This window comes from Synchiropus splendidus, chromosome 1 (assembly GCF_027744825.2).
Source record: "Synchiropus splendidus isolate RoL2022-P1 chromosome 1, RoL_Sspl_1.0, whole genome shotgun sequence".
In the NCBI taxonomy this organism is placed as follows: domain Eukaryota; kingdom Metazoa; phylum Chordata; class Actinopteri; order Syngnathiformes; family Callionymidae; genus Synchiropus; species Synchiropus splendidus.
Genome location: NC_071334.1, coordinates 37,440,648 through 37,458,785, shown reverse-complemented (window position 1 = coordinate 37,458,785; position 18,138 = coordinate 37,440,648). Strand labels below are relative to the sequence as shown.

At 40.1% G+C, this 18,138-nt stretch overlaps 1 protein-coding gene across 4 annotated transcripts in view; it reads right to left on the bottom strand.

Annotated features, from left to right (window-relative positions):
* bnc1 (basonuclin 1) overlaps window positions 1-16,058 on the bottom strand; it is a 63,381-nt gene extending 47,323 nt beyond the window's left edge. For 2 of the 4 annotated variants that reach the window (XM_053886241.1, XM_053886267.1), the window contains exons 1-3: window positions 15,980-16,012; window positions 15,741-15,797; window positions 14,848-14,891 (exon numbers count right to left, since the gene is read on the bottom strand). In XM_053886241.1, the coding sequence (XP_053742216.1) occupies window positions 14,848-14,871 (24 nt within the window). In that variant the 5' untranslated portion in view covers window positions 14,872-14,891; window positions 15,741-15,797; window positions 15,980-16,012. Of the gene's footprint in view, window positions 1-9,101; window positions 9,217-14,847; window positions 14,892-15,740; window positions 15,798-15,979 lie in introns of all 4 variants that reach the window. The other 2 variants (XM_053886257.1, XM_053886249.1) reach the window with 2 other exon arrangements.
* Window positions 16,059-18,138: the final 2,080 nt, after the last annotated feature.

Here is an 18,138-nt window from a genome sequence, read left to right as displayed (position 1 = left end):
GTACTTCTAGTGCTTGCTCCATTCCATCAAGGAACAGTGGAGTTGTCTGGAGAGAGGCGAGTTTCAGGTTTGAAGGACCTTCTTCACTGCCGACTGCAAAACCATCAGGCATGTTGTTCGTTATTGTTATGTGATTTTCATTTTTGGAAAATGTGCTAAAATGCAATTAAAACAATTTTTTTTAGATGACCTGTGGCAGCACTTTGACCACGAAGTGGGACAGATGAGGCCTAATGCGACAACAGACACAAACTCAGAGGTGGAACGTTACTTAACACCTGGTAACATTCAACATACCGAGGACCCACTTAATTATTGGAAGAATATGCAGTCCACTTTCCCTCATCTGTTTTTATTAGCGAACCAGTTCCTATGCACACCAGCATCTTCTGTGCCATGCAAACGCATATTCTCCAAAGCAGGAGAAATTGCGTCAAAGAAACGAAATAGACTCAATTACAAAACACTGGTCACTTGTCATTCACAGCACTTTCACTTAGGTTTAGATATTATGACAGATGTTCTCTTAATTTATCAACTGTCTCAAATAAAGATACTTTTTAATTAAATTACATATATGGAACAAGAAAATGTGAATGCAAATACGTAAATGGTATTGGATGCAATAGCTCATCAAATCAGTGTCAGTTGAGTCTGTCAACTGTTTCCTGCAGGGATTTTTGAAGTCCACCAGGTGTCAGTATTCAGCAACACAATGTCAACACAGTGTCAGTGTGTCACTGTGTCGAAACCATGCGTGAGGCCTCATCTACCCATCACTAGTGGCTAGCATTTATCAGACATAAAAATAGGCGATTCACTGTCAATTGCAATGTTTACGGACAAGTGTAACATGCTATATCTCATGTTCTATCTGTAGCTGCTGCCGTTGAGTCCTCTGATCGGCAGACCTGCTCGGAGCTGGTGAGAGTCCAGCGGCACATTTCATCATCCTGTTTCATCGTTTTGATGTTCACGCTCTAATTGCAGTTGTTCTGCTCCTATTTGAAACACATGTCACGATGTAATAAAGTGAGGGGAAAAATGCTGCTTCTTCGTCTTTATTATTCTACAGTGCTGTAAATAGATGACAGCCGATGAGATGAACATGAGGGTTTTCACCATGTTTTTTACGGAATAATGCCGTAAGAAACATCACAATGACTGATGTCCATTGCGCGCAGAACTGAAGTGTGCATTCCATGCATTACACCCGGACATGTGAGGGAGAGAGACCCTGATGACGTTGCATCTTAATGATTTATTTCTCATAACTAAAAGATACTGGTCAGTAAATGTTCAAGCTGCCCCGTTTGCCACATTCTGAAACGTGCAGTCAAGATAAAGTTTTTATAATCTGGGTCCTTCGGTCTTGTAGCTGCTTCCGCCTCTCGCTGGATCCTGCCTCTCCTCACTGGCTGCATGACGGAGTTCAATCGCTGATTAAATGATAGGTGCTTCTAGAGTTGCCTTTAAGATGGACAGTGTTGTGTATATTGCCATCTGTGATGGCATTTTTTTTGCTGTTTTGCTGAGACCCTGCTTTACAACAGCCTGCAATTACACTCATTTGTCTGTGGCTCCGCCAAAAGCAAATATTTTCATTCCTGCCTACAGCTGCTTTAATACTAAACTAAAATGGTGTTTACAACATACCTGTAGCCTTCACTGACTTTTCTCTAAGTCTGATGATTTAGTACTTCTGTGATTATAGAGCACTTCTATGATGGGGAAAAGAGCAATGGATACTTAGCATGGCGTCTCAAGTATTTTGCAACTGAACTTCATTCTCAAATTAAGAATGACATACTGTCTACTGTGCCTACCGATGATCCAATGAGATCAACATTACAAGATGAACTTGAGCACTTTGAAAACACTTTTGTTAATTTTAATACTGAAACTAAAAGAATGTAGTATTTCAGTGAGAAATGAGGGTTGTGGAGTCACTAGAGAAAACTGTCGGAACTCGAAATGACACTGAGAAATAAAGAAACTCGTATTTATGATCAAGTGGGAGTGAAAGATACTTTTGTTTACATACCAATTTTGGAAACAAAAATTAAAATTAATGTGTCGCAATACTGAAATGTGTAAACTGCTTGGAGAATCATGTGTTGAAAATCAATCGCTATGAAGACCTCTGTGATGGATCATTTTTAAGACACATCCATTGTTCTCAAAAAAACAAAGTTCCTGACAAATCCAAATTTATTATGATAATTTTTGAGACAACTAACCTTCAGTGGGTTGAAACGTGGTGTTCACATGATTGGCGCTCTGTATTTTATTCTCAGAAATCTTCCACAATTCCAAAATTCAACTCTGCTGTGAGGAACATTCATTTGGTTGCCTAGTTCCACACGGAATATGTGAAAAAATACAGCTTTGATCCTATTTTGCAACCCCTTAGATGACATCAAGATACTGGAGAGTCATGGCCTTAATTTGCTTTTTTCTATGGTGCTGTTTTTCAGGTAACCTGAGGACAACTTGGGCATGCATGGGATAATGGGTTTTGTAGAGTCCTTCAATGGACGATACTTCAGCCGTTTGTGATGAGTTGACAAAGATGATGCCCAAAATGCTTACAGTGAGGATGACCAAGAGATTATTTTGCGTGGGACAGAGATTTTGGAAATTCATTACAATGAGCTACATTCAGACTCACAAGAAATGATCAGTGTTTGCTGTACTCTAAATAGCCTAATAGCCTAAATTTAATAATTTAATAAATTTCTAGAAGGCGTAGAGGAGTATGAAGTTAAGTGGCTCTTAGAGTATCTTACTGAAACGTTTATGTCAAAAAAGGATATTTTGTCTCGAATCTATGCATTTGACTTGAGAGCGAAACCTAAACTGGACTTTGCTGTTGCTGTTATTACAGATAATAAAGATCATATTCTCTCCGCATGTCACATTGGGAATGACTGTGTTTTTAGAGTGTTTAATAATGGAACATCATGCCTTTTTTAAAAGGCTGTATCCAGGTAGTAACTAACTAACCTCTCTAAACATCACTTTATGTTACACTACCCGTCTTCTATCAAAAAAGTAGGAAGCAAAACAGAGGCTTTTATAAAAAACTTCAAGACCATCACAAAATCACTCACAAAAAAACACCAGACTTCCAAAGCATGTCATGTCAGGGAGACATTTCCTTTTAAAAATATTGAGTATGGGAAACCACGAAGAAAGATGAAGATGAAGAAAATGAGCTTTGTCAACTGCTGAACTAGGAAATATATTCTCTACCAACTGGGTAATCAGAGTACAGGACAGGATTTGTCATTTGTGGTGGAAGTGAAGAGGAAGTGTCTGTGTTTTATAGAATAAATAAGATCCTTTTGGTCAATGGTGTTTTCTTTGTTGTGAGCAAGCTCCTAGTGGACCATTTCAGTTTTTCATGCCTACCAAGAAAGCAACTAGGCAGATGTGATCACAGCAGACAGTCTGGTTATTTATAAGCCTTTCGATTTGCTAAGTGCTTATGGTGGAGATGAGAACTTATATATTGTACTCTTATTTTATTTCTAAATGAGTACAAAAAGTAAAGCTTTCAGTGTAAATCAGTGTATTAATATGATGCGAAAGAAAATCCAAAGATTTATCTGAGATTGGAGGTGGCAAACTCAAAAAATTGAATTTAATGCAAATGTGTTTATAGTTTTGACTAACTGCTTTACATTAATTGAGTGGTAGTGAGTAAATCATTGTATTCAGTTCACAGAAAAAACCACAACATCTTTATCTGTCTAATTATTTATATGTGAGAGGTTATGACACAAATAAATCAATAAAAAACTAAACATTTTAAGTGTTAAACGAAAGGTGGAATTTATAGAAATAAATTGAGCAAAAACAACACCTATAATGAATCGAAATTACATTTTTTGGTGTTGAAAGTAACACTAGAAATGTGAGAATTTAACCCAGAAAAATAATACAAAAGAACAACATGGTGTAAAAAGTCCACTTTTATATGTTAAACAACACAGTGTTAAAAGTTAACTCCACCAAAGAGTAAAAATATTTACACTTCTGAAAGTGTAAATTTAACTCACAACCCGTGAGAACTATATAAACTGGGGGGTGGCATATCAATAGACAGAGAGAGAAGGGGAAAGACAAGAGAATAGGATTGAGAGAAGGGACTCTGAATGTGGGAGTTTTCTAGAAGTGAAACGAGTATCGGACAGAGTGATCAGTCTCACGTTAGAAATTGAAGCGGTCGTCTTCAATGTAGTTAGTGCTTATGCCCCACAGGTGGGGTGTGACCTTGAGGAGAAGGAGACCTTCTGGAGTGAAATAGATGAACTACAGGAGAGTATTCCCAGAGGTGAGAGAGTGGTCATTGGGGCAGACTTCAATGGACACGTTGGTGCAGGAAACAGAAGTGACGGGGGAGTGATGGGAAAGTTTGGTATCCAGGATAGAAACACTGAAGGTCAGATGGTCGTAGACTTTGCAAAAAGGATGGAAATGGCTGTGGTCAATACTTTCTTCCAGAAGAGAGAGGAGCAAAGGGTGACTTACAGAAGTGGAGGTAAGGGCACACAGGTGGATTACATATTGTGTAGACAATGTCACTTCAAGTAGATTAGTAATTGTAAAGTAGTAGTGGGTGATAGTGCGGCCTGACAACATAGAATGATGGTGTGCGGGATGACCATAGTGGTGAGAAAGGTGAAGTGGGCAAAGGCAGAGAAGAAGGCAAAGTGGTGGAAGCTGAAAGAGGAAGAGGCTTGTGTTGCTTTCAGGGGGAGACTGCAAGAGGCTTTGGGTGGTGAAGGACTTCCAGATGACTGGGCAACTACAGCTGAAGTGATCAGGGAGACAGGTAGAAGAGTTCCTGGTGCGTCATCTGGAGGAAAAGTGGATAAGGAGACTTGGTGGTGGAACGATGAAGTGCAGGAGTGTGTACAAAGTAAGAGGTTAGCTAAGAAAAAGTGGTATGTTGAGAGAACAGAAGAGAATAGACAGGAGTACAGGGAGGCCCAGCAAAGACAAAGGTAGTGGTGTCAATGACCAAACAGAGTGCCCATGAGGACTTGTATGCGAGGTTGGACAGTAAGGAGGGTGAGAGGGATTTGTACAGGATTGCAAGGCAGAGAGATAGAGATGGGAAGGACGTGCAGCAGATTAGGGTGATCAAGGATAGAGAGAGAAATGTTTTGACCGATAACAAAAGTGTGTTGATGGAAAGGGTTTGAAGAGCTGATGAATGAGGAAAATGAGAGAGAACAATGAGTAGAAGGCGTGGCCATCGTAGATCAGGACGTAGCAGATTAGATTAGTAAGGCTGAGGTGAGAAGGGCATTGAAGAGGATGAAGAGTGGAAAGGCAGTGGGTCCTGATGATATACCCGTGGAGGTGTGGAAATGTTTAGGAGACATGGTAGTAGACCTTTTGACTAGAACATTTAACAAGGTCTTTGAGAGTGAGAGGATTCCTGAGGAATGGAGGCAAAGTGTGCTGGTGCCCATCTTCAAGAACATGGGCGATGTCCAGTGTAGTAGCAACTATCGAGGGATAAAGTTGATGAGCCATACGATGAAGTTATGGGAAAGAGTCGTGGAAAGTAGACTAAGGGCAGAAGTTAGCATATGTGAGCAACAGTTTGGCTCCATGCCAAAAAAGAGCACCACAGATGCAGTGTTTGCATTGAGGATGTTCATGGAGAAGTACAGAGAAGGTCAGAAGGAGCTCCATTGTGTCTTTATGGACCTGGAGAAAGCGTGAAAAGTGTCAAGAGAAGAGTTGTGGTATTGTATGAGGATGTCTGGAGTGGCAGAGAAGTATGTTTGAGTGGCGCAAGTGTGCCAGATGTAAGACGGTGGTGAGGTGTGCTGCAGGGTAACAGAGGAGTTCAAGGTGGAGGTGGGACTGCACCAAGACTCAGCTCTGAGCCCCTTCTTATTTGCAATGGTGATGGACAGGTTGACAGATGAGGTTAGACAAGAAACCCCTTGGACGATGATGTTTGCAGATGACATTGGGATCTGTGGTGAGAGCAGGGAGCAAGTGGAAGATAAGCTTGAGAGGTGGCAGTGTGCCTTAGAAAGGAGAGGAATGAAGGTTATCCGCAGTAAGACGGAATACATGTGTGTGAATAAGAGGGACCCAAGTGGACAGGTGAAGTTACAGGATGTAGAGATAAAGAAGGTGGAGGATTTTAAGTACTTAGTCCAGACTCAACTGTCCAGGGCAATCTGGTTTCAGTTTCGTCTTGTGCCTAAGCGTCATTACTCTTGATTTCATTTGTGATAAATAACCCTATTTAATCTACTTACACTTAAACACACCCAACAACCTGTGAAATGACATGGAACCATGTGATCAGCGCAAAGATGTTTGTCATAGAAAAGTCCAACCAGCAGCAGAACCAGGTGCAAGTCTTGTCCCCCCCCAAAAAAATATATACACTTGATGCAAACTGTTGAGAAATTTGGAAAAACTGAATAAAATTCTGAATATAATAAATATATTAAAACCATGTCTGAATGTCATGAAATAAAAACAATATATTCTATTGAAACTCCAAAGAAGAAATAAGTAATGTGTGAATGAAATTATCGCCTTAAAAATGTTAAAGTGTTTTTCAAAACTTCATCAACAGGTGCTTTCATGAACATTTTTTTACTGTTGGAGGGTGAGTTAAGGTTTTAGAGACCAGTCATAGAGATTGATGGACAGATTAAAAGAGGTGAATAGAAAAGTGCAGGCAGGTTGGACCAGGTGAGAATGGTTGATGTGGTGGTCTGTGGCCCCTTATACGATTCAAAAGATAAAATATTTGTGATCACATGAACAAATTGCCTTGAGACCGGGTTGAAGTTGCAGATTCTTGCACCACAATACCTTAATTGTATCCAGCTTTCAAGCTCCACCTGTTGTCGCCAACCCAAAGTTAAATTATTGGAATTTAAGCATATAAACCCAAAAGATATCAACATTACCTGTGTACAAAAATACATACATACATACATAAATAATAATAATAATAATAATAATAATTATTATTATTATTATTATTATTATTATTATTATTATTATTATTATTATTATTATTATTATTATTATTATTATTATTATGCAATAATTTGCAATTTAAAAAATACATATGCAGAGACACCTTTGAAGATTTTAGCCTTTCTAACTGCTTAAATAAAACATCACTGTTGCAAACATTACTTTCACAACAAATAGACCAAGCTAACTCAGTCAGGTCAGTAAGCAACACAATTTAATCCTACTGCCAAGTTGACAAATCATCAATTGAATTCGTCATTTAATTACTACCGAAGTTGAGTTACTTGTAGAAACCAAGTAAACCCTTTGAGATTCTTTCTAAGAGTAAGAGTTTGACTCTGTTAAGAGGAACACACCTAAATTAATCAATTATTCTTTTTAGTTATCTCAATAACCCGAATAACATAATTCAACAAACTCAAACAAGTGAGAGAGACAAGACTACAAGGAGCTTAGACAAGAGGTGTATCAATTGAGATCTGACTGACCATGAGGTCATCAGAGATCAGCAAGCTCAAGACCCCCTCGACACCCAGACTGAGTCACTGACCTTTCAGGTGGAACTCAGCCGGGTGGAGGCAAATTTAACAAAGCGGCAGAAAGAACTTTCTGATGCACCAGCTGAAGTCAAAGCTATGTCAGAGGCATTGAGGAAACAAACACCAACAAACAAGAAGCACTTTACATTCGACTTCTCAATGACCATAACAAAAGCCTGCTATTACAACAAACCACTGACAAAGTTCAATCCCTTCAGAGTCAGGTCGACACACTTAAGGGAGAAAAGGAGGAAGAACTAGGAAAGGTCGACCAGCTCCTCCGCAAAGTAAATTCCTAAGAGGAACATGCAAGTCAACTCCAAGAGGTCCTTAACAGAACGAGAGATGAGCTGCAACACAGAGAAACAGAACTCCAAAGATTTAGAGACACTGCCCACAGACCATGATCTGATCCAATATCTGTGCTCTCACATTTTGAGATCCCACAAGCAGGTTCCTTGAAATCTTTTAATCCCTTTCCTCAGTGGACCGTTCACTGGGGCGCCAGCAGATACCAGGCAAACCATGACTCTGCTTTCCCTGACTGGCCTGATAACACTCCTCACAGGGAAGGTTATATAGCCGCAATGCCACGCAACAGAGCCACACCACAGGGCTTGGGTCCCACTGTCCTCAACAAACTGGCTGGCAATATACCTCGGCTGGAGCCCATACCAGGAGGTAACACAGAGACCAGATCAGATCTGAGGGACATTGAATAACGCCTCCAAAGTTTCCCAGAGGCAACCGCACGACAAAATCTACCTCCTCAAACTCTCTCAACCTGGGAGGTATGAAACGTCATTGACAGACAGCCATCAGTTGTCCAAAATGATTTTGACGTCCTAATCAAAATTATGCTAAAAGAATATGCCAGCCCAGAGGCTTCAGTTGGTCTGTTGTCAGCTATTGCTGTCAAACAAGGCAGAAATGTGCCACCAACTCAGTATTATCACAGACTCCGTCAAGCTTTCTTCAGTGACAAAAATGTACAGAAGATGGAGGAAGACCTTTTCAAAAGCATGTTTCTCCAAAACCATCATCACATGAATGAAGTAATGGCCTGCCCCCACGTGATGGATAGGTGGATGGATCAAGGATGGATGGATCAAGGATGGATCAAGACGACACGACTGGGCTATCTCGACAGCGGCCAGTTGAGGTGCGCTGACCAATCAGAGACCAGATCCTCAAGTGACGTGTGCAGGAGGAGGAAAATCTAATTGCTGCAGTTTTTTACTTGCAGACCTTCCGCCTTCCTGAGTGACACAAATTGTCCATTTTTCAATTTTACCGGGGCATAAATAGGAAGAATCTTGTCTCGTGGGAAAGTCTGCCACAACGGTGGCGTTCCTGGTGAGTATTTATTTTAGTTATATTTGTCTAAGCGCAGTGTCTACCTAGTTCACATAGTGAATGTACTGCAGCAACTGTAGAAACTACGTATGTATGGCGACAGGCTACTAATTAATGTTTATGATTTAATTTATTCAGATGAGACGTCCAGGAAAAGTGGAAGGGTCTGTTTACGTGAGGGGAGGAAGGTGACCAAGGAGCGGAGTGGTCAGCAGCATCTAGTGTAGTGAAGTGACGTCCTCTGTCTTCTGGAGCCCTTCATATCCATGGGAGACCTCGGAGAAAATGACTGGAGATGCAGCAGCAGCAAAAGGTGAATCATGAGGTAGGTTGTTAGTTCATTGGTGACAATCTGAATTCTGTCTAAATATAAAAAAAACTATCATAGTGACATACTGTAACTTGCTTTAGGTTAACGCGATTGCTGTCCGATTGTGATTACTAGCACTACTACTAGTCACTATAGGATGTAATTGAACTCAACTTCAATTATGTGCAGGACACCGAAGGAAGGGACCAGCGGAGGGAGGGGTCACCGGAAGTTGATGCTGAGCTCCAGCATCTTCTAATGAACTCCCTCCACAAACCCAGCTCAGAAGATGAGATAGTTTTCAAGGTCCTGGTTCTTTCAATGCAGAAATTGTCAACACAAATGAGAGAGCACATACATTTAAAATGTAAGTTATTTTATCAAGCAAAACAAGAGCTGTAGAAATTTGGATCATTTGGACCCATAATTTATTTTCTTTTTAGCCAGAGTCTCATTAAAGGAACCGGATGTTGACCTCCCTTCCCTCTTTCCTGCAGGGATGATCCTTCAAGACACAACTACGTAGTTCATGTCAGGTCCGATTATCATTCTGGGTGTATTGAATAGCATAAATGTATGAGGTAATGATTTTATTTTTGCAAATAAAAGGTTTGACAATGAACATTTGTTTATGTGGAAAATGGCTTCACAGAAAAAACCAAAAAAAAACAAAATCGAAAGTCTGATGCAAAATGTCAAAAAACTGAGTTGACTACAGCTTTGTTTTATTGCAGAGATGATTTGCGCTGTTCAAATAGGTGGATCGCTCTTGAACGAGCAGCTGTGGTGCACTAGTAACTGTTTTTCCATAGGTCGTCCATCTGGCAGCGGTTCCGTCTGAAGTACCGCTCTAAGCGACCGCATCCAGGCGACGTTGCTGGAGGAGGTGGTTAAATCCACCATCCACAACTGCTGGTGTAACTAAAATGTAACTGCTGGTGTGAACGTACCTTTAAGGAGCCTCCCTCCTGACTAGGCCACTGGGCCATCGGACCAATGACTGTGATCCACCCTGTTTATGTGTCACCAGACAAGAACATTCCTCTGCTCATGAGCAAAGATTTGCTAAACAGGTTTAAGCCACTGATAGACTTCCAACTTCTCAAAATTTAGGCCTAAGTTCGCCAACCCTTGCCACTAGAACGAGACTCCTACCCTTCAGCTTCCTGCAGCACGGTGGCCGAGACTGAAAGGTCCGGGAGACATGACTTGTATAGCAACCCGAAAATGCCCTCGAACTCAAACTTTGAAACCTTTCTCTGCCACATCTAGCCTTCCATTCACAAGCACACATACTGCCTCTTAACGGAAGGTAGTTGAAAGCTTCAAGACACTCCCACATGGGATGAGGCACTGGCTCTCTGGGCAGACAAGTCAGGTATCAGCCACAAGCTGTTTGAATCAATTCATGAGGGACCACAGGTGTGTCAACAAAGCTGGACGATTGCAAATGATGAAAATGATTGTACAGCTGATGATGTCACGTTCCACACTGTGCTCTTATTCTTTGTCTGTTCCGCGTGTCGAAGCTCATCCCGTCATCAACTCCTCTGTGGCTATCTTTTCGTGGATTCCAGGCTGCTAGATGGTCACTTCTTGTCATTCGGCAAATCGAAATTGAAGGTTGAAATCTAATTCACCTCTCTTTTGTTGCAGATTTTTCCCTAGTCCCTCTGTGTATTTCCCGATTCATGTTTTGATTCCGGCGCCTTCAGTTCCTGTCTTCGTCGTCTGTATTTATTGTAAATTTTTGTATTAAATTTATCAATTAAATCTTGTGTCCGCGCCTTCTGTCAGCCTGAAATCATCTGCATGACTTCCATCTAACCATTCCCGTCATCAGCAGTAAATGTCTAATGAATACGTGAGAGTAATTGTAAAAATAATTATATTGCCTAAATCACTGTCTACGGAGTTTAGACCTAAATATCCCAATGTTTCAATCTCCACAACACAAACCATTGATTTGGTCCAGGTCAATTCAGTCTTGCAAGACCTCGACACCGCCATAAGAAACCCATTTGATTGGGTTTGGTTGGGGCCCGACACCCTGCTCATTACTTTGGTAAGCTTTGACTACGTTCTAACTTTTTTTTTTTTCGCCTGCCTCACCTTCCGAAAAATAAAAGATCTCAAGGAGTCGTTTAATCACTGTATAATAATATATGGCTCATAAACTAATATAATATGGCTCCACCTTGATACAAGTTCAAAGGTTAACTATAATTTCTCTCATGTTTCGTCTTTGTGATAGTTTGTTTTCATATGTTCGTCGGTCCTGCTTTCATCTCCTTTCTCCCCCCTCTTCTCCTCTTTCATGTATTTTATGTGTTAAAAAAATAAAAAAAAGCAAAATAAAAAAGACCTTCACACATTTTCCTAATTAGTTTAGACACGCCTGTTCCATCCACCAGGAAGTTGTATTATGTCTGTCAAAAAATGTTATAAACTGAACTTGAATAGAATAAGATTTACCTCAGTTCTCACTTGAAATTACTCTTGTTCAAGTAGTCCAAAATCCAAACTTCGGGACGAAAACAATGTAAGGTGAACCGGGTTCACCTTCACCCTCCTAACGACACTTCCCTCGTGAAGCTAGTTTCTACCAACCTTGGTTCCTGTAGTATTGGCTAAATGCATGCCGACTCCCGGGAGTCACTCAACCTCACTCTACCCCTCCCTCAGGTACACTCAGGTGACAAAAGGGGGCTGGGGGTGTCACAAGACACCAGTCAGTGTATGAGTGACTTTCATCACCAGAAACCAGCCACAATCTCCGGATCATCACAAGGACTCAACTCATCTTGGCCCCGATGCGGGAACCTCTGAAATTCGACCTGCGCATCACCCTCACTCAGGCTCACATGCCTCAGAAGGAACAGTCGACGGATCTGTAGATGGATGTGTTTAAAAGTATGTTTCTCAGAAAAAGAAAGGTTGATGCTAAGAATCCATCCCACGAGACAGTCATGCAAGCAGTCATGCATTTCTTAGTAATCTGAGTTTGACAGTTAGACGAGAAAGTCAAACTTTCCTATCAGGTTTACGCACACGTATGATACAACTTTGACATCACGGCTGACTCCCACCGCGATAATGAAGGGATCATATCCATTTCGTCTCATTGCATATTCTTCCCTGTTCAAACTGTTCTGCTTGTCTTTAATGCGTTTATAAAATTACCCTGGTCGTACTTGCGTTACTTTAAATTGTATTATAATCAATCTTCGAGCCTCTGATCGGTAAAGGGCATTAAACCAAGACAATTAAGTAGTGACTTCAGATGAAGACAATGATTAGATTGTTTTATTAATTAATTTTCTATAATAAATTATCTTCATAGTTTCCTGATAACTTTATCTCAGGTGGTGCCCCAAATGCCAAGGTGATATTTTTTTTATAATGCCCACGTCGTGGACGCTGGCATCCGTGATACAGTATTTTCCTATTTTTACTACACCATTGTTAAATGTCGAGAGTAGCCTCAATAACGCCACAAGTTCATTTGTGTTCCGTTCTCCCGGTTTACATGCTGCAGAGATTGGTTTGCAATCACGCTAGCAGCTGCTGACATCGAGATAATGTTGCCTCCTTAAACCAACAAATCACATCCTCTTATCCTGTTTTGAGATCTAATGATCAAGATGACTTGAGTGAAGGTGGTTGAAGACAGATCCGCACATTTGTGTCATCACAAGTAACAATGTGGCTTATTTCATTTTTATGTGTTCACTGCAGACATCGACAAAGACTCAGTGTTTTGTATTTTAGACCATGTTCACATCTGAGGAGCAGTTTATCTACTTCCATTGCATAGCTTAAGCTCATGCAGCCGCACATCACCCAGTCTGATAATAGTCGAGCTAAACAGCTACATGCAGGCTGTTATGTGCTATTTACTGCATTATCCAGGTTGATGAAGAAAAAAAATCATTTCTCTCCCAGATTTGGACTACTTTGTTTGCATGCATTTTAAAAGTCCCAACTTACATTCACACATCAATTAATTCATTTTTGGGGCCGTCATGGAGCTTTGCTCAGTGACTCTATTTGCAAAAGCCTAGGAGACACTCTTGTCTCAACAAAGGAAAATGGCTGTTACAGTGCTGCAACTGCATTTGTTGTGAAAAAAAAAATGTTGCATTTCACGGCGCTGGGTTTCGTTTGTTCTTTATTAAGACAAGAAAAATGTATTTTTGGCCAATAGTGCATTTCGAAGAAAAAAATCAAAACAAAACAAAACCAAAAAAAAAAGACACTGATGACTGTGATGTCCGATGTGTAAAGCTGCATCTACAAAGGATTTCTCTATGTTGCACGAATTACATGCTGGAAATATATAAAGACCCGGTTTTGGCTCCAAATACTGCTGGTGTTGATAAAAACCCTTACAATGTCTACAGGAGAATGCAATTCATTTTATTTTGTCATCTCTGTATATCAGTGAGTGTCTGTCTTTCAGCTTATCTGTCCTCATGAGGACTGATTTTGGGGAAAACACATCCTTGTTGGGCCCATATGCCTTTGTGGAGCTCTTTTTTTGCCGGACCCCACAAGGTTAAGCCTCAGTTTGAGGATGAAGTCTTCAAAACAACGAGATCATTATAACCTTTTGCTATTTAGGGCTATTTGCAGGAAAGTCAATGAAATGTCCCCACAAAACATAAAAGCATAACATGTGCATATGTGCGTGCATGTGTGTGGATGTGTGAAAGTGACAGAGAGTGCAGAAAAGAGCAAGAAAACAGCAATTTTGTCTTTGTGTCCTCCTCTGAAACACACAAGCGTGTGATGGAGAAGATAATTAAAAGTTAACTAAATGACAGGGAATCATACCTCTAGCTGACATGGTTATATTGCATACCTGGAGGAGAACCCAACCTGCTTGAGCCATTTTTTTCAAACAGAAAAACGTGATTATGATAATGCAAACTAAAGTAATTTATTTTCATGATTTGATGAATTGTTACATTATTTCATATTATTTATATTTGCCATATTTTTATTTTGCATGTGCATTCATGAGCTGGGTGATTCACGCACACGCACACACACACACACACACACATATATATATATATATATATATGCACATTATGTTTTGTGGGACATTTCATTGACTTTGATGCTTTCCTCAGCTTCTTGCCCCCAAAACACATGGCTAAGTTCGAAAGCAAACTTAAATTCAATTATAATGTCCCAGTTAGTAATATTTTTATCCTAAAATTGTGGCTAAACCTTGTGGGGACCGGCAAAAGGTCCCCATAAACAGCCCCAAATAGCAAAATGTCCCCACAAGGAAACGTGTTTCCAAGAATTGTATAGCTATACAAGTTTGCACACACACACACACAGACACACAGGACAGTTTATCTGATTCTTTTCGATTCTATTCTATTCGAACATACCACGCTGTATGCGAAGAGTCCAAAGGAAATAGCTACATTTGTAAAATTGCATTTGTCACTTTCTCAAAAAAACATGTACAAGCTGGCTATGTGGATTTGACCGGTCAAAGCATTTTGACATATTCATAACATCTCCAACATCTAACAGTCAATTACAAGAGGACACAAACACACACACCATGCTGAAACATAAAAATATCACCTGATTGTCCATGAGATTGTCCATAGGTAATGATGCCAAAAAGCCTGTATGGAAAGGGCACACAGGTATTCACTTGTCTTCCTGGTCAGTGTGGTTCCCTATTTTGAACTAGACAGGGATGTTTGGCTCAGGACTAGAACGCGTATGGGCAACAAGTAAGTATACTGAGTCTAGAAGAATTTGGCTCCCAGCAACACTGATTAATATGTGATCTCCTGCTCCCCTCACTGCCTCTTGACAATCTTATTACATTTGGCTGGCAAAACCTCTCAAGCGTTTTGGTAGCCATGCAGAAGAGATGTGATGACTATTTGGTGAGTGTATGTTCTTTGGGGGTATAGGGAGTTAGAAGGGGGCAGAGCATTGCCCAAGGAGATGCTAACATGGTTAATGTCAGAAGCAGATACACTTCCACAGGCCTTTCATGGATTAGCTATCGTGAATTTATTGATGGTGAGCCACATACAACTCAGTTTTGTTCTACTACTTAGATTTTAAAAGGAAATTCCAGTTACTTATACTTTTGAGTGACAATTGAACTTAATGTTAGTTGATTAAATGACCAGTACAATAATAGAATAAGGCACCCCAAGGTGTCTAGTGGAGTGCATGTGCATCTATAACTAATAGAGATCATATGAAATGTCAGAAAAACATATCACAGCTATTTATGATTAATTACAGGCATTCTTAGATGTGTATGTGACAAGCTTTCGAGATGAGGCAGTGCATAGCATTACAAAAGGTACATGTTAAATCAGTGTTTAACAATAAGAAGCAGTAGGAGGTTGAAGATGAGCTCAGAAAATGTCACAAAACGAAATAAAAAAATAATAAAACAATGAATACGGTCAATCATCAAAACTAAGTGTGAAAAAAATGGCCTCTCTTACCCCGGTCATGGTCCTTTAGTCAGACGTATCCAAGGCGATTGTGGAGTTTGCCATTCCCTGTGCGTTTCACGGAGAAAGTGCTTGTTGTGACAAGCATTTAAGCAAAGGAATTATCACATCCATAAGCTTTTTTTTCGTCCATACACATGTGCAAGTGTGTCTCCTGCATCTCACACAAACATTCAAACACACAATTGTCCAACAACTATCATTCCAGCACAAAAGACAAGTCAGCATACCAGTGCTCTCACAGCACACCGCCCTGCCGTTTCCCTTTCAATGTTGTTAACTGGCTCATAACTACTGAAGATATGTCCGCGCACGCGTGGGTGTGTGTGTGAGTGTATGAAAACAACCCACAAGGGATTTGGAGAGACCCTCCCACTCTCACCTCAGGAGCAAGCACCTCCTGAGGTGAACTACCCAATTCCACCCCCTTCCTCTCTCTGCCCCTCTCTCTCTCTCTTCCATTCAGCTAGCTCGAGGAGGCCATGACTCTCATCTTTCACAGAGATTTGATCAAAAGTACTTGTAAAGGATGTTGACCACTAATTCAGATAGGAGATACTGTGTTTTTCTGCTTAATCTCTTCTCTGTCTAATGACTTTGAAATATAACTTTCCACTGTTTCCACTGTCTCATTTTGCAATCATTATTTTAAAAATTTTGCTTGCTTCTTCTTTGTTTTCACTATGTTTAGATGTAGCCAGCTATTTTCAGAAACAAGTATTTTCGTGCATTTTAACAGAAAACATTGCATTCACACCAGCCTGTGTATGCCTGCTGCCAAGCTTTACAAAACTGGGAGTGTGACAAGAAGCTGAAGAACATGTTGGCCAAATCAGAATCCTGATGTTGACAATCCAGACAAGAAATATCTGTTCCTCTATGTACTAGAGCAGCAAAGATACAAAGAGGGATTGCACCAACATTAACACCTGAATCCATAGTGATTGCAATTATGATGCAGCCTGTCGCATACTGATACGTCGACTGCCTGCTGTTTTGCCTCCAGCAAACATTGTAGCAATGCAGTAATATGGAAGAGGGTTTATTTCAAATTTTGGATATGTTAAAAAAAGAGAAGAGAACTGATGAAGCATTAACTTGGCTCACTTGTGAACTAGTAGTACAGTTTGAAGTAACAAGCTCAAAAGTGGAGGCCGAAATATTAAATGATAAACTAGATAAACGAAATAATCAGATGCTCACTAGTTGGCGGGTTCAAATTGTGGTCCTCACTTATTAACTAGCTGGACACAACATGTGTAACCAGAGGCAATCCAGCAAGAATAACACCAAATACAAATGTAACACTTTAAAACCTGGTCAATGTTTCATGGATAATTTGTCAATTGAGTGTTGTGCAGACCTTGATATAGCTCCCTTTTTAGTCTTTCCCTTCCAGATGATTATCTTTATACAATGGACAAAGGTTTTCGACAAGAATCAGAATGGTCCAATGATAAATATCCAAGTTGATTTGTAATGTAAAAAAAATGATTAACAGTGAAAGAAATATACATGTTGCAGTGCAACACGCATGGAGTGCAGTACCCATAGTCAGCCTCCAGATGGAACTGTGTTTTCGATCTACGCACAAGCAGAGGACACTTGTTTTCCTGCATCATACCTTCTTTTCGTTGTTGTAGCACAATGGTGAGATCACAAGGGAATTGTACTGTAACTACTGGTAACTAGCATTTGGAAGGGCTCTTTTGTGCTGCTTCTTTTATCAACCTGAGCAAAGATGGTTCTCCTCTCTCACCATCCACGCCTTACAATTGTGCCCAAACATATTTCCCTGGAACTCTCTTTTTTGGATTAAACTGAGTGTTGTTTTCTGGAGTTTTCTGTTTGTTTTAGAATACATCGCAATTCACCACGTTTCTTCATTGCGGACTCTGCATTGTGCTGCTTGTCCAAGTGCACCTCTCCGATGGTGAAGACAATACAATAAATGCAATAAATTGAGGCGTAAGTGCTTAAGTGCGTAAGTGCGTAAGTTTCCATTGCTTTTGTTTTCTGTGTTGATTACATTTTCTTTCAAGCCGGACGTAGAGAAACATTGCCTTACTCTGTGACTCACTGAGGAGTGGAACTTTCTTTGCAAAGACTTGCAGTATAAATGTTTGGTAATTTGGTTTAATGTCAATTGTTAGTTCATCAGTGTATGTGACACTACAATTGTTGACAGATTTAAAAAAAAAAAAAAAAAAACTTTTCTTAAAATCATGTTGACTGTTCAGTCTGACTTTAATTGTACATTCATTTCTATAGTTTGGTTATTTCATAGTTTTGTATGTTGTAGAGTTACTTTGTATATTGATTATCTTTTGATATCATGACCTCATCTAAATTGATGGAGAGACTGTGGGTTTGACTCAGACAATAAGAG